General features: G+C 49.1%; 1 protein-coding gene and 1 long non-coding RNA gene across 3 annotated transcripts in view; one reads left to right on the forward strand and one right to left on the reverse strand.

Moving 5' to 3' along the window:
* Nucleotides 1–18,945, reverse strand: part of CCSAP (centriole, cilia and spindle associated protein) — a 29,413-nt gene extending 10,468 nt beyond the window's left edge. Inside the window, exons 1-2 of one of the 2 annotated variants that reach the window (XM_019549871.1) lie at nucleotides 18,565–18,945; nucleotides 7,082–7,341 (exon numbers count right to left, since the gene is read on the reverse strand). In XM_019549871.1, coding sequence (XP_019405416.1) covers nucleotides 7,082–7,341; nucleotides 18,565–18,859 — 555 coding nt within the window. In that variant the 5' untranslated portion in view covers nucleotides 18,860–18,945. Of the gene's footprint in view, nucleotides 1–7,072; nucleotides 7,342–18,564 lie in introns of both variants that reach the window. The other variant, XM_019549870.1, reaches the window with a different exon arrangement.
* LOC109319994 lies at nucleotides 13,824–24,853 on the forward strand. Its single transcript, XR_002103695.1, has 3 exons — nucleotides 13,824–13,834; nucleotides 19,811–19,815; nucleotides 24,805–24,853. It is a non-coding gene; the product is annotated as an uncharacterized LOC109319994 (long non-coding RNA).
* The last annotated feature ends 449 nt before the right edge of the window (nucleotides 24,854–25,302 follow it).

Raw genomic sequence — 25,302 nt, forward strand, 5'->3', positions numbered from 1 at the left:
GAATTTCTTTACTGTCCGAGCCCCCAAGGTCTGGAACAGTCTGCCAGCGGAGGTGGTTCAAGCACCTACAATGAACACCTTCAAGAGTAAATTGGATGCTTATCTTGCTGGAATCTTATGACCTTTTTTATAAAGAAGTCCTTTTTTAAATACATAGAGGGCAAAAAGAAGATACCGGATAACATGGGTCCCCTGCAAGACACTCTAGGAAATCTGGTCGTCACACCAGACGACAAAGCTAACCTATTTAACAATTTCTTTGCCTCCATTTTCCTGAGCAGGGACTGGATCAGCCCCCCCACCGGGACCCCCTCAGGCCCCAGGTGAGGCGCACCCAGGCCTAGGGTCAGTGAGGACCTAGTCAGGGAACTGGAGGGACTGGACATATTTAAAATCAGCTGGTCTGGACAATCTCCACCCCAGAGTGCAGAGCAAATTAGCAGAGGTCATTGTGGGACCCCTGGCACGGCTTTTTGAGAGAATTATCCTGGCGGTTGTCCACGAGGGGCCAGCAGGAGAGATCATGCTTATGGGCAACCAACACGGGTTTATTAGAGGCAGGTCCTATCAGACCAACCTGGTGGCCTTCTACGCCCAGGTCACCAAATCCTTAATACACAGGTGTCGTAGCGGACGTAGTATTTCTGGACTTTCGGAAGGCCTTCGACACTGTCTCTCACCCCATTCTCATGAAAAACTGGGGGACTGTGGTGTTGACACCTACACAGTCAAATGGGTCGCTAACTGGCTGGAGTATTCTTGTTCATCCTAGATCAGCTTGTCAACCAATTGTCCTGTTTCTCTGTTGAGTGTCACAATAAAGCTTTGGTCAGTGACTAAAAACTCATTCACCACAGCTGAAAGTGGCAATACTGGAGCAGATGACTTCATTCAAAAGATTGCTGGGATAAGAAAGTGAGGCGTTTAAAAAAAACAAACAAACAAAAAACTACCAACACTCTTTCCTGACACATTTACCAGTGCAGACAACAATATTACATTTTGGAGTGAAAGAGGTCTTGCCTTCACAACAAGACTTTCAGTGGCTTCCTCCACCAGAGAGTCAAAAAGCCACAACTCTTACACTACACACAAGATCTCTATCATTCTTGCTCCTCTATTCATCAGGGGTTTGTGGTGATGACAACAGTTAAAACCTTATAAAGACAGAGAGAGAAAAAATAAATAAATACACAACCATTGCAAGGGGTTCTCTACTGAATATAGACAGTCAGACCCAGGAGGACATAGTTACTTTGGGCATTTATACAAGTACTCTGGGAGGGGGAGGCTTTAATTAGAGCAGCTCCAAGAACCACTCTAATTGAAGTGCCCAAAGCTGAAAAAGGTGACTGCAGGGGCGCTTTAACTAAAGCTCGAATGAACTTTAGTTGAAGTGGCCCCACTGCCATGTTTCCAGCATGGGGATGCTGATAAATGAAATGCTGTAATTACAGTGTGTTGAAGCAGCCTCGCTGCTTGTGTATAGGCACCCTTAACATCCAGTGCCACAGGACATCAGGCATTGATATACTCCAGCTACATTCAGAGCGAGAGCGCAAGAGCTGCTAAGGGCTTAGACTGTGCCTACCAAAAACCCTTATTAAGCTCAAGAGAAGTTGGGAGCAATAAATCAAGGGCCAGGCCCAAAGAATGAGGTCAGTGTAAATTATTATGCAAATAAATACTACAATAGGTACAAGTTTTGCCAATTTGCACAGTGATGCTCAACCTTCACTGGCCCATGCGTTAGGCCACATCAGAATATTTCTTCCCCCAACTACCCCAGTTTTAAATGTTATAAAATGTGAATGGCTACAAACAGCATGGCTTGGGATCTACTGATTTAAGTGGAATGAGCTACTATTATTAAGAGACAACTTTTTTAGTTTATTACAACAAAAAATAAAAAAATTTTAAAAAATTAAAATAAAATTTTAAAAAAATTCATTTTTCACATCACTCCAGTCCAAGGGGATTTATTCCAATGGACTCAACCCCCAGTAGTTCAGCCACTGAGGTCATTGCTACAGTTCATCTACCTGTCTGCCTGCTCTGAGACATTTGTTGTTAATGGCCTGCTGCCTTTTTCTGCTTCACTTTTGCTTTCGTGGAGATCAAAAGGAGGAACACATTTATCTCAGCCAGTGTTTCCTGAAGCACTGAAACTGCCAGAAACAAGAACTAGGCATTAAAATCAAAGCTTGAAAGTATTGTTTGTTTTCAAATATGGCATTTTAAAATTAAATTAGCAATCTAAATCACATGCCTAAATCCAGTAAATCTGTCACTATTCATGTATGACTAGTCTTAAATCCACCCAATAGGAAGCTAGGAAAATAATCTATACATTTGAAAATTATGACAGTACCAAATTACAGTTCATTTTGATTTTAAGGGAATAGGAAATTTAATTCATAACCAGCTTCTCCCCTCCCCTGCAGCAATGTAACGTGTCCATGTGGACAAATCTAGAGGTTTTAACTCCGATGATCTAGGTTACAGATCACACCCTTCTTCATTCCAATTTTAATCTAATCCAGCAGCTGGCAACCTTTACAAGCCATGGGGCAGAACAGCCCAGCTCCAGTCTGATGTGGGCCACGTGGCTTCAGCAGCATAACAGCAGTGGGATGCTTTCCCTCCACCTATGCCAGGGCCAGGCAGCTGTGCACACATTGCCACCACTTGTCCCAGCCCCCCTGCTCCCTGGATGGGGCACAGAAGCAGCTTCCAGCCAGCAGGGAGCTGTGCCAGAGCTTGGCAGCTGGAAGCTGCATCTACACTGCAGCCCTTAGGAGGGTAGGTCTGCACGTGGGGTGGGAGTGCAGGGGCAAGCTGTGGTTGTATGTGCACAGCTGGAATACCTGGTATACCTCCTTGCTGCGCACCTCTGGCACAGGCAAAGCCCTCCAGCTTTGTGAGCCAGATCCAGTGGCTCTGCAGGCTGGATTCAGCCTGCAGACCTGATGTTACCAACCCTTGGTTTCATTAAAAGCATTTTGTAAAACTGTATTTGTGTGATAATTAAATAGTACAACCACTACAGCTAATATCAGAGTATTCTAGTCATAGTTCCCACTGAAGTGGTGCTGGCAAATTGTATATTTAATATCCTACAGAAAATCAAAGGCAAAGACCAGGTAGGTTGCATTTCTTGTCCAAGATTTCCTGGGATAAGGGAAGAGTCACTCAGACCACTACACAGACTTAGTTGTTCAAGCAGGAACTTTTATTCAAAAGCCACACACTTGTATACACCAGAATAACAGGTGTTTAGAAGGCTTCCAGTCCTTAGAAAAGGAGCATCTCTAGGATCCAGTCAAGATTTTAAAAAGAGTGACTGGCAATTTTGGGGAGCCACATTTTAGTGTCAAGCCAGGCATAGCGAAAAAGCCTACTTTTCAGAGGACATTTGCTTACCAACACCCAGTGATCAAGACTCTGGGATGTCATAGAAAGTGAGGGTTGGAAGGCACCTCAGGAGGTCATCTAGTCCAACCCCTGCTCCAAGCAGGACCAACCCCAGCCAGATCATCCCAGCCAAAGCTTTGTCTGGGGTTTTGAAGACCCCCAAGGATGGAGTTTCTACCACCTCTCTGGGTAACCTGTTCCAGTGTTGCAATTCCCTCCTCCTGAGAAAATTCTTCCTAATATCCAACCTAAATGTCCCTTGCTGCAACTTGAGACCGTTGCTTCTTGTTCTGTCAGCTGCCACCACTGAGAACAGTCCAGCTCCATCCTCTTTCAAATGCTGCTTCAGGCAGTTGAAGGCTGCTATTTAAGAGGAGAAGACTGAGAGGGGACTTGACTAAATAAGCCTAGTTCCCCAAGTCTTCCCTCATAAATCATGTCCCCAAGCCCCCGCACAATTTTTGTCACCCTCCATTGGGACTCTCTCCAATTTGTCCATATCCTTTCTGCAGTACTGTGTTTGCCTTTCGCCCCCCCACAAATGTTATTCCTCTCTATTCAGCACTGGTGAGGTCACAACTTCCCTGGACCTACTGGCAACACACCTACCAATGCAGCCCACTATGCTGTTAGCCTTCTTGGCAGCAAGGGCACACTGCCAGCTCATATTCAGCTTATTGTGCACTGTAACCCCCAGGTCTTTTTCTGCAGAGCTGCTGCCCAGCAGTCAGCCCCCAGCCTGTGCTGCTGCATGGGATTGTTCTGCCCTAAGTGCAGGGCTTTGCACTTGTCCTTGTTGAACCTCATGAGATTCTTTTTGGCCCAATCCTCTAATATTTCCAGGTAACTCTGAATCCTAGCCCTACCCTTCAGTATATCTACTACTCCCCACAGCGTGGTGTTATCTGTAAGCTTGCTGAGGATGCACACTATGCCATCTTCCAGGTCATTGAAGATATTGAACAAAACCAGGCCCAAGACTAACCCTTGGGGCACTCCACTTGATTCTGGCTACCAACTAGACATTGAGCCATTGATTATTACTCTCTGAGCCTGATGCTCCCATCAGTTTTCTATCCACCTTGCACTGCATTCATCCAGCCCATATTCCCGTAACTTGCCTGTAAGAATATTGTGGAAGACTGTATCAAAAGCCTTGCTAAAAAAATCAAGATACACCACATCCACTGATGTCCCCACATCCAAAGCCAGTCACCTCGTCATAGAAGTCAAATCGGGTTGGTCAGGCAAGACTTGCCCTGGGTGAATCCATGCTGCCTGTTCCTAATCACCTTCTCCTCCAAGTGCTTACAAATGGATTCCTTGAGGCTGAGGTGAAGCTGTAATTTCCTGAATCTTCCTTTTCCCCCTTTCTTAAATATGAGCACTGCATTTGCCCTTTTACAATCATCCAGGACCTCTCCCAATTACCATGAGTTTTCAAAAAGATGATGGCCAGTGGCTCTGCAATCACATCAACCAACTCTCTCAGCACCCTTGGGTGTGTATCATATCCAGCCCCATGGACTTGTATATGTCCAGCTTTTCTAAGTAGCCCCAAACTTGTTCTTTTGCCACTGTTGGCTGCTCACCTCCTCCCCAAGCTGTGCTGCCCGGTGCAGTAGTTTGGGAGCTGACCTTGCCTGTGAAGACTGAGGCAAAAGAAGAATCGAGTGCTTCAGCCTTTGACACATTCTCTGTCACAAGCTTCCCTCCCCCATTCAGTAAGAGACCCACACTTTCCCTGATCCTCTTTTTGCTACTGACATACCGTATTTTTCAGACCGCAAGACGCACTTTTTTCCCCCCAAAAGTGGGGGGAAAACGAGGGTGCGTCTTATGGTCCAAAGGTGTGGTACCCCAGAACATTTGTTTGCGGTACCATGCGCCCGCTTACTGTCCGCTGCCGTTCCCATGCTGTGGATTGCTGTGTGTGTGGGGGGGAAGTCCCGCCTCCTGGAGTCTCAATGTCAGTCAGTCAGTCAGGTCACATGATCGGCACAGCGCACACCTCCCCTGCGTGTGTGCGTGACACTGACAGGATTAGAACGTTGAGACAGGAGGCAGCTAGGTACGGTACCAGGTAACGTCCCGGCCGGGACTATGTGATGCAGCACAGTGCCCTGACAGGCAGGCAAGGAGCCCGTCATGGCAGAAGAGACACACATAGTCTCTCCTGCCATGCAAAGCCTTGCCTGTCAGGTTGGTTGGTGCCCTTTAATAGTAATACCAAGCGGTATGAGTCAAACTGGGTGCGTCTTATGGTTAGGTGCGTCTTATGGTCTGAAAAATACGGTACTTGTAGAAACCCTTCTTGTTACCCTTCACATCCCTTACTGGCTGCAACTCCAATTGCACTCTGACCTTCCTGACTTCAACCCTGCATGCCCCAGCAATGCTCTTCCCTAGTTATTTGTCCAAGTTTCTCCTTCTTATAAACTTCCTTTTTGTGATTTGGTTTACTAAAGAGTTCCCCGCTAAGCCAAGCTGGTCTTCTGCCATACTTGCTAGTCTTCCTGCACTAGGCATCAAAAACCCATATTCCTGGTATCATGGGCTTTATATGCAGAAGGTAGAGGGGAAGTATTGCATACAGGAATCATCTGAAAGAAAGTAGCATCCGTCTGGAACTTGCTCTGTGTGGAAGTGCTTGGCTTCCAATCCTAAGCTCAGGCGTCGTGCCTTTTGTTGCCCCTAGGGTCCCTTTTACCAGAGATCCCCAAGGACTGACACAGACCCTCATCCAATTTGGTATCAAGTGAACTTTTAATAGTAACCCCTAGATTTATTATTACAAGTATTCTTCCTTGTAATGCAACCTGGCAAGCAGTTCCTTAGGTTATTGCTATAACATTTTCGGTGGTACTAGTCTCAGATCCTCTGCTAGGCATGCAGGATGCAAGTTTCTGGATTCCTCATTGTTCAAACAAGAAGTCCAAGGTTGATCCTGTCTTCCCAGGGTGGCAACACAGAACACACGTGTTCCTTTGTTTCTGTCACTTTTGTAACTTCTCTCATCTCAAATTGTCCAACCCATCGTACAGTGCCAGCCACATTCCTTATAGGGAAACTGCTGTCCCTTGCTTGCCCAGTCACAGCATTCACATCTCCCAGTGCAATGGGAGGTGCGCCGTTCAATTTTGTTGCTTAGTTCTGGGAAGGCCTGGACTATACCTAAAAGCCTTATCATAACTCAGTTTGCCCACTACGCTATTGACCTCAGAGAAGTCAAAATGTTTCTAACTTAATGCCTCCCCCAACCAGTCCCCCAAGTCCTTTCTCATTAATAAACCAGGACAGCACTATGCTAGGGAAGCTTTCAAGACAGTAGGGCACCAAAAAGAGCCCCGGATGCAAGTTACAGTTTTCAACACTGTTCCCAATAATAAGGAATTCCTAATACAGGACTGTTCAACTTAAGTACAGCTGGGAGATGCACACAACACCGCTGCACAGCCCCCTGCCACATGGATGGTCCACAGCCCCCACTTCCTCAAGACCCTTCTCCATTACATGACAGCAGGAGAGACTGTTGCAGGGGCCCACAGGCCACCAGCTGGGCAGCCCCATCCTAACTGATTACATGCATGTAGGTCTCACTGCTTTCCCCTGCCTATGCAGGAACAAAAACCATAAGGGCATTTGAGAGTTTACTTACTTCATGTACAGAGGCAGATGCACAGACATTGTGAGTTTTCTGGCTTCCTGTATCCGTCTGCTTTTCTCCCCAGCCATATAAAGCAAATGGGTGTTTATTCTCCTTTGGCGCTTCTGTCCTTTGAGGACTTTTAATTGATTTTCGATCATTACGACTGGACAAGGCACTTCGACTTGGACGCTGGCCTGCACGGCTGGTCGATTTATCAGTTTCTTTTATAGCAGTCTGTTCTGCAGCTTTCTCTTGATTTTCTCCCTCTGCTTCTTTTTCTAAAGGAGAAAGTTAAAAATAAGTTTGGTTTTAAACTCTTAAAAAAGCCAAAATGGCACGGCCCTACATGCAGATACTAGCTATCTAGGGAGAGACAAAGAGAGAGATTTAAGAGCTCTTCTTAAAGCAATGCATTAAACAGAATTAAAACAGCTGCCAGCTTCAAGGCAGCAGATACAAGCCTGTATGTCCCCAAGAGATGCTTTTATGTAGCCTGGGGTAATCTACAGCGGGATCTGTGACAACTCGGATCACGCCAGGATGAGGTAGACAGACATGCAGCTGACCTAGGCAGCAGGTGCTATCATAGGGCTGGACCTCTAGACAGCAAGGGAGCAGAGAGATAGCCTATTTGCATTTAACAAACAGCTTAGATGCAAACCAGGGCATCAATGGAGTTGATACTTGCTTCTCATAAGTAGTACTTCAGATTGAAGTTACCCCAGTTCAAGGATTTGCAGCTTAAAAATGTACACTATACTATTTACAGTCTTTTATCTCTATACTCTCATTTATACAAAAATGTACTCCCTTTATCAGCGATCTTCCCGTACTCTTAATAGGATTGCCTACATCAAGGATCCAATGAATGTGCACTCGTGATAAAAAAAAAAATAAGATGAGACCAGAGCTACCCAACAGCACTTATCTGACCTCATTGTACTTAGCATCTCTCCCCTCCTTCCACTCCATCAGCCTGCATTTATCCTCTTGCAATCCCCCATGCAACAAACAGAAGTGGGCTCCCATATGGCATTTAGTCTTTGCCCGCCTGTCACTGCAGCTAGGGACAGATTTGATTAAAGCACATGAAATATGCCCCCTTAACCTGTAGGGATACTAGGCAGCAGGCAGTTTGGACTCCCTTATCCAAAAGCTCCTGATGCTTTCTGAGGAAGGCAGGGGTAGCTTAAATGTAGATTTGGTCAGCATGTTGCCACACCGCAAGTTGTGGGAGGTGGTGCCAAGTACTACACTTAGCCCAGTGGGTCCAGCACCACAATGCCCTCTGAACATTTTTTTTGAGTTTTAAAGTAAAAGTCAGCAGGATTGCATGCATTTTCTGGACATGGAAAGTAAAGACCAATTTGCCAATAACTGTACAGCACTGTAAAGCCACAATAGCGTTCAGTAAAGGAAAACAAAAAACAAAAAAAACACCACACCATCTGGGCTTCTAAAAGTAAAGCTTTACATTACTAGTTGGTCTACTGGCTTGGCAGTCAAGTTAGGACCATTGTTTGCTTTTAGGTTCCCAGGTCCATTCCAAACCCAGACTACAACCTCCCTAGCTATTATACCAACCTGTGCTTGGTTTAAGCCACCCTTTGGGACCCAGCCCCTGCTGTGAGCTGCAAGCCGTGGGAGGCATGGGTGACATGGAGCAGTTCTGTGCTCCCCATGGGAGACTGGACCTGTGCAGGCTAGAGACTGCCAACCCCACCCCCTCCACCCTCCCACACCTGTTTCTTTGCTCCACTTCCACTTGGAGTAACTGAAAAACTTCCCAACTCACAGTTGCTCCTGGGGACAGACAGACAGACAGACAGACCTCTGCACTGGGCAGTCATGAGCCCCAGCACCCAACTTGCCCTGCATTACTAGGATTTCACCCAGCTGATTCAGCATAATTAGGAAACCGTGCTCTTAACAGGCCTGTTAAGGACTTGTCTATGCAACAAAAACACCCACTTATGTCCCAAGTGCCCCATTTAGAAACTTTGAGGAAAAAGAAAAATGCCACAATTTTATAAGCACAGACTTTAGTGCAACCTTTTCTGCCCTAACTTGAAAACCCTTGAGAGAATTCATTTCTCCTCATCATTTACAGCAAAATTCAAAATGATTGGCATGGTAAAAGTTAGCTGCAGAAGGACACTGTGGGCATAAGAAAAGATGTCTCAGTTTTGAAATCATTCCATAATATCCGACTAGTTGTACTGTAAAAGAGAACCACCAAATAAAAAACAGTTACCACAGCAAGACCCAAAGCTGCTACATATAACCCAGCTGGCCTAGCATCGGGGCAGCAAGACTTTTCTGCTGGCACCACCCCCCTGGCATATCAGGGTTGCTCAGCACTAGAGCATCAGGGGAAAAAAAACCACCAGCTACTGCATCCTGGTAAGCGAAGGAGCTCTGATTTTCCATATTAAAGAAAATTAAAGCCAAAAAAAAGAAGACACAGATGCAAAGACCTCTTGCCCCTTAACTTCTCATTTTAAAGCACTACTGCCACTACGTGAGCAGCAGCACCCCACTTCCATCACCCCAACCCACTTTTGACATATGAAGAAAGACACGAGCACTACCAGGAGTAACTAGGAAGAACGGCCACAAGTTGATTGAGAGTAGGCTTAGGCTAGATGTCAGGAGACACTGCTTCACAGTCAGGGCAGCTAGGATCTGGAACCAACTTCCAAGCAAAGTGGTGCTGGCTCCTACCCTGGGGGTCCTCAAAAGGAGGCTAGATGAACACCTTGCTGGGGTCGTTTGACCCCAGTACTCTTTCCTGCCATGGCAGGGGGTCAGACTAGATGATCTACTCAGGTCCCTTCTGACCCTACCAACTATGAAACTGTCAGCTGCTTCCCTAAACTCAAGAAGGTGCATCCCTCCAGTCACATATTTGCTGTACTTTACTAGAGCCCTAAAAGGGAGTCATGCAGCTTCGATATCCTTACTCCAGATACCTTCACAACACAGAAGCCCTACACTCAGTCACGAAAAGTGAAAGCCAACCAAATTCAGAGGTCTTTGGCAATACACAGTTAGTACCCAATCTGAGCCAAATCAACTGTAAAGAACATTCATCATTTGAAGCTCTTGCAGAGCAAGTTTTCAGTTTCACCAAAGAGCAGGATGACCCTGCTAGAGTCTGGGTACTCAGATGGTATGGGAGAAAGTAGTCATTTCAGCGGAAAGAGTCACAGCATATTTCTTTTGAGGCTCAGGTGGCTGTGGCTATAGACTGTGCATGTTCATAGAAACATCTCAGCATCAAGAACACACTCTATAGCCAAGGCTGACTGAATTGCCCAGTAAACGGGACTCTTGCAATACAAAACAGATCGTGTCCCATTAATCCTCCTTATTCAAAGTCTTCATTCATGTAAAACTGGGGAGGAAAGAGTGGGGTGGGGAATTAGTCTAGATCAAGAATTATTTAGCTGACACAACTTGGAGGAATCAGCAGAAGTGGAGAAAGTGGCAACCTATATTCCTGCCTTTGGAGCTTAAAAAGGTCTCACCTACACAGTGATGATCAGGGATCCAGGTTTTCCATTTGTGTAAAACACAGGGTTTTTTTTTTTCTTTTAAAGGAGAAAAATGCATGGAACTGTGGGTTTCCCCATGTAGGTTGGCAAAGGTCCGGTCTGCAAAGGGCTGATTGGGGCTAGGAGCAGGAGGAAGGCAATCACAGGCAGCGGGCACCCACGTGGCAGCCAGGCAGCATGGGTAAAAGCAGCTCCCACAGCTGCCTGCAGGTAACTCTGGGCTGGGGGTGGAATATGATATTGAGGCAGTGGTGGCAGCTCACTCCAAGCCCCCATGATGAGGGAGGGAGTGGGGCAGGATTGGCAGCTGGGACCTCTGCCCAGCCAGGGTGGTATGCATGGCCGCAAGGTCCAGCCAGGGAGTGGGGCGGAGCCACAGGCGGCCCATTGAGGGTGGTGGGGGTACAACTCCCTGCTACTGCATGCATTCCCAGGAAGGAGGTTGGGCACCATAGGCACTATGTCAGAAGGGAATGGGAGGACCTGGCATCAGGGGATGAAGTGGGGCAGCAAGACTTTTCTGCTGGCACCACCACCACTGGGACCCCTGGCATATCAGGGTTGCTCAGCACTAGAGCATCGGGGGGAAAAAAACCCACCAGCCACTGCATCCTGGTAAGCGAAGGAGCTCTGATTTTCCATATTAAAGAAAATTAAAGAATCAAAATGCCAAAGCACTTAGGTATTTAGAATGCATTTCATTATAAAATGATTGAGACATTGGTAGGCTTCCAAAACAACTTTAAAATTGTAAATATATCAATAAAAACATTGTGTTCAACTGGCTATATATAGGTAGGAAATGCATATATATCCCAAATCCTCCAATTAAAAAAAAACCCCAAATCCATGTTTTTCTGCAGTTAAAATGAAATACATATAAAGGTATGTAGAAAACAAGGATCCCTGGTGATGAAGCAGCTTTGGTTCATTCACTTGAAAAGCAGCCATTTCACTGTAGCAAAAGTACCCTCCCGACTTTATGATGCCATTTTTCTATTTACCCATTGCATTCATGCAGCTTTGCTTGCTCTCACCGCTCAGCAGTGTGGGCAGGCATCCAATGACCCACTGTTCTACTCTTGAATTTCCATGCTATGTGTTCTGGGATACAACCCAAAAAACTACAGGTATTCTGAGACTTGTGGCTCAGGTGACAAACCCTCCCAATTCCTCTTGGCATCAATTTGAAACTGTGCTGCGCTGAATGACCTGGGACTAAGTGCTGCGATCATGATCATCAGCAATACAAGCAGGATGATGCCCAGCTGTGCTGTGATTTCTGTCAATACGACAGAAATACCCATTCCTGTAGGAGCAAGAGGATGAAATCAAGCAGTTCCTTCTGCAGAGTGTATACCCAGGACTCCATTTAAGAAAAGTGATGCCACTGAACACCGACTGGGAGCAGCACCTTACCTAGGCTCCTGACAGCCTTGGGTGAACTTTTAGTAAATCAGACCCCACTTTGCCAGAGATCATAATAGTAATAAAAATTGGACAGTGGCAAAAAAAAAAAAAAAACCCAAACAAACTATTTTTCAGTCTCCCTTTCTGTCCAGGCCCCAGGCAGCTGCCCAGTTTGCTCATGCCTGTGTCCAGCCCCGACTGAGAGAAGGTAGCACTGAGATGACTAGTTCTTGTGGCAGAATTTCAAGGAGGCAAAAGGTCACTTTCCCACCAATGTGCACAGGAATTAGGCAGCAGCCACTGCAGCAGCTCTGTTGTAACACAGGAGATCCCAGGGCACAGAGAAGGTATTTCCAAACACTTGACCAGTCTAGTGTAGCTAGGTCACTTGTCGGGTTTATTTTCATAGAGGTTTGAGATGCTAAATGAGGAATACGCTGCAGCTTATACAGGGTTTCCTCCCCACACATCAACTTGCTGTGCTGAGCAGTGTTTTTAGCCTCCCCCCAACCCAAGCATGCCCTCCCAGTAGAGAGCCTGCCAACTCCCCTCTTCCATTATGGGTGCCAAAGGAAAGTCAGAAATGTTCATTACACGTACACAGCAGTCTCCATGCCAACAATTTGATTTTTTCCTGCAGCGCTAGAACACCACTCCTAGCTTCTCCCTCTCTGTGGTTCCCTTGGAGAAAACAAGTTATAGCACAGAAAATGACTAAAATTAACAGGTTTTCTGTATTTTGGGGGTGGCAGGTGGAAGAGTAAGCGTCATAGCTATACAGGCACTTTTAGAGTAATTGCTTGTTTGCTCTTTCAATAGAGCAGAATAGGGACTAGATGAACAACCACATTTTTCTTCGCCATATTATTCCCACATATCAGCATGGGCATACACTGCAAATTAAAGAGTTCTGCTGTAACCACTATGCATCCAGATACTATTTACTGCAGACTCCCTTCCAGTCTCATTCAGTCCTGCCCCCATCCCTCAAGATTAAAGAATCTTTAATTTTATTTAGCTCTAGTTCACAAAAGATTAATTCTAAGGAACTTCAGCTCACAATTTCTCTCTGTAGAACTTCAGTTCAAGGCAAATACCCCCAAAAAATAGGAGAGAGAGACATTCAGCTGGTTTTTGTTTCAGAGAAGCTGACTTACAAACTGAGGCAGGGTCATTGTGAAGACAAGACCCTTCAATGTGAATGAACTGCATTTAATTTTCCTTGAATAGTAGAAGAGCCAGACAAAAGTTTTCAGGCTAACACCACCTGTACTGTAAGCCAAGCTACAGCATCCCATCTACACAAGAACCCACACCATTTAAAAAGCACTGGTATTAAAAAGGTACAAGTGTGTGGGAACAAAGTTGATTTATTATAAAAGGCAATTGTGGGGGGAGGATTTTTTAGGCAATTAAGAGAGTTCACCGAGTTTTGGTAGATAACAATTTGTAGTGGAAGATAATCAACCACTGTTTTCATTCAGTTTAACAACTGCAGTGTCAGAACCCTCTTGCAACAGCCGAAAGACACCCTGGGTGCCAACACAGAGGTTAGCACTGGAGATGTCCATGTGAGCTCATCAGCTAATGTCCAAGCAAGACTTACTTGGCAAAGATCGGAGAGGAGGAGCAGTGCTGTCCCTAAGGCATTGGACCTTAAGAGCGTTTTGTTCCACCTCTGCAGAAACCTCTACTTCTACACTTCCTCTTCCTCAACTTCCTCCTTCTCCCCATTCCATGAATTGAAGAGTTAGCTTGAAGAGGGTCCTAACATTAACCTGCACAACAGTTTTATGCTGAACAAGTCTTTAAAAATATGTTACACAGTAACTGAAGTTTCAACGTGACTACTATTATGGCCATTATTACTCAGAGAAGGGAAAAGCAGCAGTGCCTGTGAATTTTAGCACAGCAGCAAGATATCCCAGCGCTAGAACAAGATGGCCTAGCCACTAAACAATCTGGTAATTGTGACTTAAGCCAAGAAGCACAAGGTGTCTAGTACCAAGCCAGCTGACTGGACATCTGAGCTCTGATAAATGACCAGCCACTAGAATTAATTCATTGTACTCACAATAGTAGCTTGCCAGGAGAAGCTGCTGTTATCAGAAACCTGCAGTGTGTGGGTGGATAGCAGTCACAAAGCTTGGAAGAGCTAACTGATACATGGCTACCCCCACAGCACTGGTAGAAACAGATACTACCTCTTCACAAATATTATGTTTTCTACTGCTTCCTTTTTGCCTTCCGAGAGTTAAAAAAAAGGCACCAAGCAAAGACGTTACATATACACACCATGCTTGCTCAGCAGCTAGGAAAATTAAGTTACCACGTTACCCAGCATCAGATGTTCATAGCATGACCAGAAGAGAAAAGGTCTCTGGTTTTGAGTTATTTTAGTTACCAGATAGATATAGGATATTGAATTAAGAAGGTGGAAGAAAAATAAGGGTACCTACAACAGGTCCATTTTCGATCTGAAAAGTAAAGGCCTAACAAGTTTAGTCCACATGAAAAAGGTCCCATTAACCACTCAGCCCACGGTTCTTAAATATGTAGCTAACATGTATCCTCCATCCTTACGTTCTTGTGAAAGATTAAATTATACGATTGAAACTTTTGTCTTCCCTTGGGCCCTTAATAACAACACTATCACTTTTTTTTTTTTTTTTTTTAAGTAGCAAAAGCTGTTCTGCAATCTAAATAGTTACAAAGATTTTGCATAGTCAAACCAGCATGGGTTCTTTGTTTTTGCATGGCCCGTAGCATGAGCTTCCCAACGTGCAACTTAAAACAAAATGGAGTTTCCCACCCCTCATTACTGGAAATGTTTCCTTTTAACTCACATATGCTGGCCACAAACATATACCAGCCACAACCTTCACAGCTCTGATATTCACAGGAATACACAAGATGCATGCATAGTACCATAAAATGCTCTTATCCGCTTGACAAAAATTGCTACATGTGAAAGTAACTACAATTCCCTATAATGCCCATTGTCAACCTTCAACAGGAACACTTGTTTTTAAAAACCCTAATCTGGGCTAGAATATCAAAAGCATTGATCATTTTAGTATATACAAGAGGATTTCCACGCAAAACGCTCTTGGTACAGTAATGAAAAGGCTGCAGGACTTAGATCTATGATCAGAGCCCAAATTAAGTGCAACTGTATCTGTCCAGCTATGGGAGGCCATAACATAATGCAGGTGGTAGGGTCAGATCATGGCTTTGCTGCAATATGTACTTTTTGAAGGTCCAATTTACAAAGTTCCCCAGGAAAAGGACCAACTACCTAACGAGTTTCTCAGATATTCATTTAAGAGGCATTATAATTAGAGATCGAAGCCCACATCTGCTGCTTGCTATTCCAGCACGTCTTCGTAGACATTTTATGGAACTAGCACAGTCTCTATAGGTTTTCACTTTAAATGTTACATCCTTCTGCCTTGACAGAGAAGCTACTGTAGCCAATCTGAAGTGGAAGTATTCTTCCTTGCTCCTGCTGCTATTATTGCTGCTTCTGCCAGAGAACCTACTTATGTAATCACCACGACACACTGATACCATGGCAACAATATACATAAAGAAGCTGCGAGTCAGGTGATAGTTACCATCAGTTTGTTTATTTGAAGACATTTCACAAAACGTAGCTTGTTTTTTACACTAGCCTTGTCCCTAACTCGTTATGTCCAGTCAAAATACATATATGGTCTAGCAGGACTGCTGGTCACTAGACTTACGTACACACCACATCTTCCACTGCACATTCAAACTTTCACTACAAAATCATTTAGGTTGGGGTGCAAGAGATCTCGAGAGGTCATCTAGCCTGACCCCCAGCCCAAGGCAGGATCATCCCTTAACAAATTATGGACTGTATATGATAGCTTTTAACCTCTTAGAGCAGGAGTGTCCAACCTTTTTGAATGTGGGGCTGGATCACAAACTTTTTAATCACCCAGTGGGCCGGCAAGCCATATTCAAAGACCTCACAGGAAGTAGTATCACATCAGGAAGTGATGTCACATGACCTTGTCAACCCCTGCAACTGTTGGTGTCCATGGTGCTGGCTGACATGGGCTGCATGCCCATGTTGACATGGTGCTGCAGGAGCCACGTGGCTACAACCAGGTTGACCTGGTGCTGAAGAAGCCACGGGGCCAGGCCGGGGTTGATCTGGGGCCTGCCTGGCCTGCCGGTGCCGTGCCCGGGTTGACATGGTGCTGCAGGACCCGCCTGGGCAGAGCCGGGTTGGCACAGGCCAGGAAAAGCAGCACGCAGCTGAAGCTGGCTTCCCACGTGCTGCTGGTGGCGGGAGGAGGCCGGCCAGGTCTGCACTGGCCAGCAGAAGTGGCAGCAGAGCCGTGTGCCGCTCGGGACTGACCGGTGCAGGCTCGTCCTATCCCGAGCGGCACACGGCTCCGCCACCGCTTCTGCTGGCCAGTGCAGACCTGGCCGGCCTCCTCAGGTGCTGCCGGGGATGGGAGAAGCGGCCCCCCTCGGGGCCTCGCGTGCGGGCGGCCAGGCCCGGAGAGCCGCAGCACCTGGAGGGAGACTGGCCGGGCGAGCAGGCATCACCTCGCTGTGGGGCAGGGCAAGGCAGGGCAGCAGGGCTGGCTTGAAGTAGGCACGTGAGGAGGCAGGCGCGGGCCGGCAGTGCCTGTGGCTGCCGCTTGGCCTCCCGCGCAGGGCTGCTCCGGCAGCACAGGGCATGGGCTCGTGTTGGGGAGGCAGGGGCAGGAGCATGGGTGCTCCCGGACACACATCCTCCCCACCAGTGACTGGATGCAGACCCCCATCCTCAGCCTACATCATGCAGGCTACGTTAGCAGGACCTGAACCGCCAAGGAGGCAGCTGGACATAGAGTGCCTCTGGGCCAGGCTCCTCCTGCCTTCTGCCCAGCCCGGCTCCGGCAACCACGTGCCCCGTAGCCCTGGCCCATCCCTGAGGTGACCCCAGCTCTGTGCAGGAACTTACCCGGTGCCTCTGCCCACCACAAACGCGGGCAGGGCGCAGGCCATGCTGCAGCTCCCCCGGCCGCGTGCCGGGGGCAAGGGGTGGAGCCAGAGCTCGTCCACGGCTGGGGCAGCCCTGCACCATGCAGCCCGCAGGGGTAAGCAGCTCCCCTCCCCTCGCTGCCGGCTGGGGCCCTGCCTGCCTCGCCTCGCCACCACCACCGCTGTGGAGCACAGAGCAGGTGCCAGGACTCCTCGCCTGTCTGGAGCAAGGGATCTCGAGCCAGATAAAATGGCTTGGCAAGCTGCATGGTGGCCCACGGGCCATATGTTGGACAAGCCTGTCTCAGAGAAACCAGTCAACCCTGGCACAACAGAAGATGCCTGTGGTGCCACAGAATAAAGCAAGGGGGACCACAAAACGTGACCGTCCTTAACCCATTTCAGGTGGGTCCTGCAGCATGAGACCACAAGATCCCGGACACCCACAATACCCTTCCCACCACCAAAGTCTCAGGTTCTCAAGGGCCCTAGTGACCTTGAATCCCAACCTTCTTTACACTTCAGCATTTCTGCCCTAATTCAGTCCAGACCAAAAACCGTCACCAGACACTGGACAAAGCTTGCTAGTTGCTGGCAAGGGCCCCCTATCACCACAGGCGGCAGGCTGATCAGCCATTAGGCAGGAATGAGCAAAGCACCAGACCACACTCCCCCAGGACAAGGGCGGGCAATTATTTTGGGCAGAGGGCCACTTACTGAGTTTTGGCAAGCCAGCAAGGGCTGCATGACAGGCAGCCCAGGGCAGATTAATATTAATTTTCCAAATTTTTTTAGGGGCCCTGCGGGCCAGACAGAATGGCCTGGCAGGCCACACTTTGCCCACCCCTGCCCCAGGAGCACGCAAGGTGAACAGGGCACATTGAGCCACTGTACAGTGACCTGTGCCAGTGTCCGACATGATCAGTCCAGCCTTTATCATAACCTGTTTAAACTGGAGACATTACATAAGAAAAACATAAAGGCATCAATTCATTCTGCCTGCACAGGAAGCAAACTCCCCCACTCCCTGTTTCTCTGGCAAAACGATCTTACAATCCTTAAGTTAAGAAGGTCAAGCTGCAATTCATTCTGTGATGAACAAACAGCCATATCTTGGCCAGAGCACAGCCGAGATCCCTACACCAAGGCCTGGAAGGGACTGTCCCGGTGGCGGAGACCTGTCCGGGCTGCTTGTCGAGGCACCCCTCACATGGAAGGCAGTGTGCAAGGAGGGGGGCACAGCTTCACTGACCACTGCCCTCCTCCCATGCCACCTGTGCACCGGAGCTGCGTGCTCCTAGGGAGAGTGATGCTTTTGCTCATTCCTGACCAATGGCCGATCCGCCCGCCATCCGCGGAGTTAGTGTGATGATTTCACCCCTGCGCGGCAGATGTGGGGAAGAGGGAGCAAAGCAAGAGCGCAAGTGAACTGCGGCCATTTCTCCCTGGGGATCTCCCAGGCTTCTGCTGCCCCCCTATTCCTGCTACATGTGGGGGCGGGGGGGCTAAGCATCCCCCGCACGCACGTACCTTCCCCGCGCGGGGGCTCCGCCGGGCTGCTCCTCTCCGCTGCCTCCTGCTGCTGCTGCGGGGGGCTGGCGGAGCCGGGCGGCGACGGGGAGGGGGAGGGGGAGGGGGAGCCGGAGCCGGAGCCGGCGCTGCCCTGCTCCCAGCCGTCCCAGAGCCAGGGCCGGTGCGCCTGCTCCAGGAGGCGACGGCTGAGGCGGTAGCGCAGCAGCTCCAGGTAGCAGGCGCCGCACGATTCCCACTTGGGCTCCTTGTAGCGCTTCATGTACTCGGTCTTGACCCGCCGCGCGGGCACCATGCTGCGGCCGGGCCGGGGCGGGACAGCGCAGCTCAGAGCGGCTTTGCCTGGCCCGACTCGGCCCGGCCCGGCGCCCCTGCAGCGCCTGCGCCCGCCCCTCGCGCTGGAACGTTTAAACACAAACAGCCACGTTCCGTGCCCGCCCCCTCAGCGCTCGGGCCAATGGCCGCGCCCACAGCGCCTCCCCTCGCTGACGTCACAATGGCCTCAGCGAAGCTCTAGGCACAGGACGTTCCGGGGGCTGCTGCGCGGCCCGGCTCTGCGCGGAGGGGGCGGGAAGGGGCCGTGCTGCTGCGGATTAAAGGGCTGCGGTGCCGCCTCCGCGGTGCCGGGGCCTCAGGGGGGATTAGTGGCTCCGAGCACTTATTAACAGCCACGGGGATGGAGCACAAAGCCGGATCAGTGCCCCCGGGAGACCAAAGCCAAGCTCCGATGGCAGCTTAGCCTCGCCTCCCCTTCCCTCCCCCTCAGCAGCAGACCCCATCATCTGCAGCTGGTTTCCTTGCTATGTGCCAGGGTCTGACTGCGCACGCTGGCCTCGAAGTGGCCTCAAGCCTGCCAGCAGCTGCCTGAGGCCATGGATGTGTTGGCCGGGATCTCAGATTTCCCTGGTGAAAATGCCTCGGTTCCTTGCGATGGCAGAGAGAGAGCCTCAAAAGCTGGAGCCGTGCGCATGGGGTGCAGCTGTGAGGTCAGTGGGTGGCTGGAAATGCTTCCTCTGAGAGGGGTGGCCTACCCAGTTCACCTGGGGGAGGCTTAGACAGTGGCTGGATGAGTGGTCAAAATAGCAGCACCCTTCAGGATGTCACTGCCAGTGAAAGCATGTAGGAAAGCTGGGAATGCTCCTTCCAGGAGCCAGCACAATCTACAGCTCATCTTGGGTACTACTTGGGACGGTCACCTCTTCCCCTCCAAGCTACACCACGTAGGCAGGAGCTCAGCAGGAGGGAGAGGCAGTGTACTGTCCAAGGCCTGCTCCTTCCATCTTCAAGGAGCAGGGGGGTTCTGCTAGTGAGGTTTCTTCTCTGCCTGTAAGCCACTGCTCTTCAGGGAGGGAACGATCTGCAGGCCCAGTCAGGCTTCCCTCTATCATTGATGTCTGGTGTTGCCAAACTGTTCTCTACAGCCCTAGGGACCAGCAACTCTAGCACTAGTGAAAATGAGCTCTTACAGTCTGTTGTGTTACGACACAGCTCTGGGAGCTGAGGCCCTAAGCACACACCTGAAATGTAATCAGGCTCTGCTGCCACAGGGGAACTTACATGGTAGATGTAGTCACAGTTTTGCTGGCAGAACCTCAGTTCTGGCAGCAAAACTACCAGCATACCATACACCATGTTGACCTGAGTGCAGGAGCCAGGCATCAGGGTACAACAAAGATGGGAGCTGAGCACTACCAGTGCTTCCTTCATATATTGCTTCCCTGGCAGGCTCCCCTTTCCTGATTCATGGACATGCTTCCTGTCCTACTCAGACTCGGATCAGGTTACAGCACCTGGATCTGGTAGGCTGCGAGCCAAAATACTAGTCTAAGTACACAATGGCTAGAGGTCAGTCAGTTCACTGACAGGTGAGAATGAGAAGTATCCACATGTCAAGACAGTATCTACATTTTTCTGCCACTGCAGAGCAGATGGAATAAGTAAGGTGAGTCTGTGCCAGAAGGGAAGATCAGAGTGACCACTGAGGCCTGACTTGTTTGGGGATTTCAGATGATCCACAGGAACATCAAATGCAAGCCAGGATGGACACCAGTGGATGTTGGCTGATGAATTGGAGGTAGGCTGGAAGTTTTTGCACTTTAATTCATTTAAGCAAAAAAAAAGCGAACATCTGTAATTGAGAACTGTGACCATTTCATTTTTTTTTGAACTATCGATTCATTTCCAACTTTTTTTTAGTCTAACAGGGGCCATTTATAATTCAAACAAGAGCCTTAGGGGAGATGGACAGATTGCTCTCAGCTGATAGCTTATTACATCTAAAAAGGCTGGTAGTCATACAACTTAAATCATTTTGGTAAAACGCGTAATTAACCCATAAAATTACCCAGACAGTAGTGCCTGGCTTTACCACCGAGAGCAATACTACTGCAATACTGTTTATATCATGTCTCACTAGTGCCCTGTTTGAAGTGGGCAGTACTGACACAGCTTGCAGACTAGGGTGATGGGCAAACTGTAAGAAGTTGATGAGAGTAGAAGAGAACCATTGGCAGGAGGATCAGCTAGCCCTTGAATGCAGGGGTATCAAAGATTTGACTTGCCAGGCTACTGGAAGCTGTGGGGCATGGCCAGGGAGGAACAGAACATGCCACAGAATTAAGGCCCCTGAGCCCTGTTGGACAAGGCTGTTGGCAGCAGGAGGAAAACCACCTCCAAAAACCACCAGGGTTTGCTTTTCCCTGGCTTTCCTGAAGTCAGCCTGCCTTGTCCTTTTGCCAAAGAGAGCCAAAGGAGCCATTTGATCAAAACTGCACAAAGGACTTCTGCTGTGATGCCCAGCTAGCCTTGCCAGACCTACAAACTTAGGAATCAGGCCATATACTCCAGAGCAAGCTTAGCTCAATATTGTACACATATACAGGCAGCCCTTAAGATGACCATTCTTAAAGAAGGGATGGACCAAAAAACAACAGCTTACATAGGCTTGTAGGGGAGGGCAGCAGCTTCTGCGGCTGCTCACCAGCCCCGTCCCCAACGCCAGCGCCAACTTCTGGAGCTGCCCCCACCCCCAGACTTGGGAGGCACCAGTTGCCCATGACAGCTTGGACACAATTGATGCCAGTTATAAATGGGCCTGTTAACTTCTTGCTGGAACTTCACTGACTATGACAGGAAATCAGCTAAAAGGCCTTGGCAAAATCCAAAGGCTGACAGCAGTTACACTGTTACCTTAAACAGAGGCTTTGAACCACTATAACAAAGCACTTACTATGCATTAGGGAGCAGTATTACAATACTCCTTAACGACCCCCCCATGCAATAATTATAGTTACAAGCATCTGATGAATACTCCCAACTGGGCTAGTGAGGGGGAGCTTAGCTGTCTCCTGCTGGCTGGTTCCAGCAGGTCAGCTTGCACTAGCAAAGAACCCACCACTTCCCCCTCTTTCTGTATCCCTTTCCTCCTCTCCCCATCTCTCATTAGTCATCTTCTGACCCCCACAAGCTGGTTAGATCAGGCCCACCCATGCTTGCTTTGCCTTCCCAATGCACAAAACCTCAGCACTTTCTTTGCCTTGTGTCCATAGGTCTCTCCCTAGACCTCCCAGGACAAACTCCTCCATGCAGTTTCCTGACTTATCCGTTGCCTGGCCATCATTCACCTACCTTTTCTCCTGCATTAACATATCTGTGGCTCATTGTGCTGTATCTTGTCAACATTAGCATATTGACAATTTCTGTATGATTCTCAGTGCATGGAGTCATGAAACTGCCATGCACGAGTCTGTCATGGTAGGATAAAACATCACTTACTGCACAGTTACAGGACATTTCATCATTGCTACACTTGTCAACACCACCAAGACCAGAGATTCTGCATTTGGCGTTATGAGCAGAATTGTGTGACTGGCCTTGCTGGTGCTGCTCAAGTCTCTCACAAGGTAATGCTCCATTCCTAGCCTCTCAGCTCTTATCTCTTATCTTTCAGCCATGCTGGCACGATATGGAAAAATCAAGCCGATGCCATGAAGTTGTTACTATAAATATGGCTGAATCACAGAATGCCTCAATGTGTAGCCACTTTGCCGGCACAAGGCTGCTAGTACTTATCTGCTAGGCCAGCAATGATGGCAGATAGTTAGTCTTCATTCCAGCATATGGCAGTCTTACTCAACAACAACTCTGCCTGAAGTTTAGGCTGAAGAAAGGAAACAGGAAAACTGTAGTCACCAGAGATCCGAGTTTTCCATTCACCACGGGAAAATGCGTAAAAACATTAATGTTATTATTTTGAGGGAAAAAATGCAGATTTTCTCTTTTAAGAAGAAAACCACAGATTTTCTCCTTTAAAGGAGAAAACTGTGGGAAACGGTGGGTTTCCCCTTGCAGGCTGGCAGAGCTCCAGGCTGCAAGGGGCTGGGGAGAGCAGGAGGAGGGCAATCAGGCAGGGGCTGCCATGTGCATGTGTGCATGCACACATGCATGTGACAGCCAGGCAGGTACCATGAGAGCAGCTCCCCGCAGGTAAGTCAGGGCAGAGGTGGTGGATTGAGGCCCCCATAGTGAGGAAGGAAGCTAGGCCAGGGTGGGACTAGGGTTGGGGGTGCTACTCAGCCAGGGTAGTGTGTGGGTCTTGGGGCCTGGGACTGGCGCAGGCAGGGAGCAGGATGTAGCCATGAGGGGCTCATCTGAGGGGTGCGGCTCCCAGCTGCTGCGTGCACTCCAGGGGGTGGCGTAGGGAGCATGTGCCCCCCCAGATCTGCACACAGGGTGGGGGTGGATGCAGGCTGGTGGCTGCAGGCTTGGGGTTTCCCTCCCTGCTGCCCTCTACCGGCCTCCATGGGCCAGTGGGCAGAAGCCAGTGGGGCATGGCAGAGCAAGGTGGGGAGGCTCGGTGCCACTGTCAGGAGCCCCACACCATCATGGCAAGGCACCCTCGCCCACCCAGCAGCAGCAAGGGTGGCAGCACTGAAGAGTGCCCCCTGCTGCTGCTGGGTGAGTAGGGGTTGCTTTGCCATGGCAGTGCGGGTCTCCCAGCAGTGGCACCGAGCCTCCCCACTCCCCCATGCTCTGCCCTGCCATACTAGGTCCCACCTGCTGGGCCACAGAGGCCCTCGGGGGGGAGAGCAGTAGGGCAGGGAGACCCAAGGCCAAAACCGCCAGCCAACATCTGCCCCCCTCCACAGGCTCCGCTCCAGCCGTGCCGCCCGTGTGGGAGGGGGAGCTGGGCTCTACTCTCCACTCTGGCCACAGCAGCTGCTGCCTCCCACAGGGGACAGCCAGGGCCTGGGCACTGCTGCGGGGGCAGGGGGCTGCAGACCCAGGTCCTAGGCCCCAGGGCCATCCTTAGGGGAGGGGCAAATCGGGGCAACTGCCCCAGGCCCCTTGCTTTGGGGGGCCCCACAAAGCCGAGTGCAGTGGCGTGGCAATTCCATACTGCCACCAGCTTCACATCCAGCCACACACACCTCACCCACCCTGCCATGACCAAATCCACCACCGGCTTCCTTGGGGTGGGGCTCTGCACCCTGCTTGGGTCATCTCTGCCTGGCCCCATAGCCCTGGTAGCTGACGGCCCCCTCTGGCAGGGCTGGGGGTGGGGTGGGAGGGCTGTGAGTGAGGAGTGAGGGGCAGCAGCAGAGCCAGGGGGCTGTGGGTGGGAAGTGAAGGGCAAAAGCAGGGCCAGGGGGCTCTGGGGCAGGAGTGAGGGGCACTGGCAGGGCTGGCAGGCTGTGGCTTGGGAATGAGGGGCAATGGCATGGACAGGGCACTGGCACATCAGTGCTGCTCAGCACCACAAAGAAGTGTGCGGTGGGGGAGGGACAGCCACAGCCGGACCCACATCCTGGTGAGTGAAGGGGACAGGGGGAGCTCTGATTTCCTGTGATAAAAAACCCAAAATCAAACACCAAAATGTCATATTGAATGTAATTGTTTGAATTCTTGTAATAATTGCCCATTAGCCAGTTTAGACACAAAGGCAAGGTTCATCTTCTTATCTAGGCCATTGCTTGCTTTGCTTGGCCCTGCAACAAGTTTGTTTAAAAGTCTTAGGTTCTCAATCTTATCTTCAGAGACCTTTAACATGTTAACCTAGGAACAAGAAAAACGACCCTTAAGCAAACATTTCAAGAGATCAAATCCTAGAAGCTTTTGAAAGGGGGTTGGGAAAGATGGGTCTCTACAGCGTTGTGGAAAATTTCCCAAAAAGCAAGTATTTATGATAAACTGAACAGTCAGTGGACAGATTCTGTTGCAGAAGACAAACTGACCACGCAGTAAAAATCTGTTGAGTAAGATCTGAGCCCAGTTTGGGAGTAGTGACAGGAGGGGCCCATGACGGCAACTCACCCAGTATATAACCTGTAATCTACAGTCCCAGTTTGGAGGTAGCCTCACTTGCAGAACACTGAAGGAAGAATCACAAGTGTAGGCCAGGTCAGACTGCTCACCTGAACCACCCTCTCCGGGAACAAAACTCCCGTTCACACTGAAGCCATGGGGCGCTCGAGTGGGTCTGAAGGAAGGGGACTTGTTCCTATCACTGCTGAGACCAACCCTAAAACCATAACTAAAGAATGAAAGTATCCCTGGGGATTTGGTTTCTCTGAATTCTAGGATTGTAAGTATAATTCTAGGATTGTATCTATAATCCTTATAGCATTGTTTTGGAAGGAAGTGCGTTTGGAGCATCGTTTCTAATATATGTAGTTATTGTGTTTTTAATGTTTGTGGTATTTCTTAAAGCTAAGCAGTATTATATGTGTAGTAAGGAGT

The sequence above is a fragment of the Crocodylus porosus genome, unplaced genomic scaffold, assembly GCF_001723895.1.
Source record: "Crocodylus porosus isolate Cpor-Errol unplaced genomic scaffold, CroPor_comp1, whole genome shotgun sequence".
Classification (NCBI taxonomy): Eukaryota; Metazoa; Chordata; order Crocodylia; family Crocodylidae; genus Crocodylus; species Crocodylus porosus.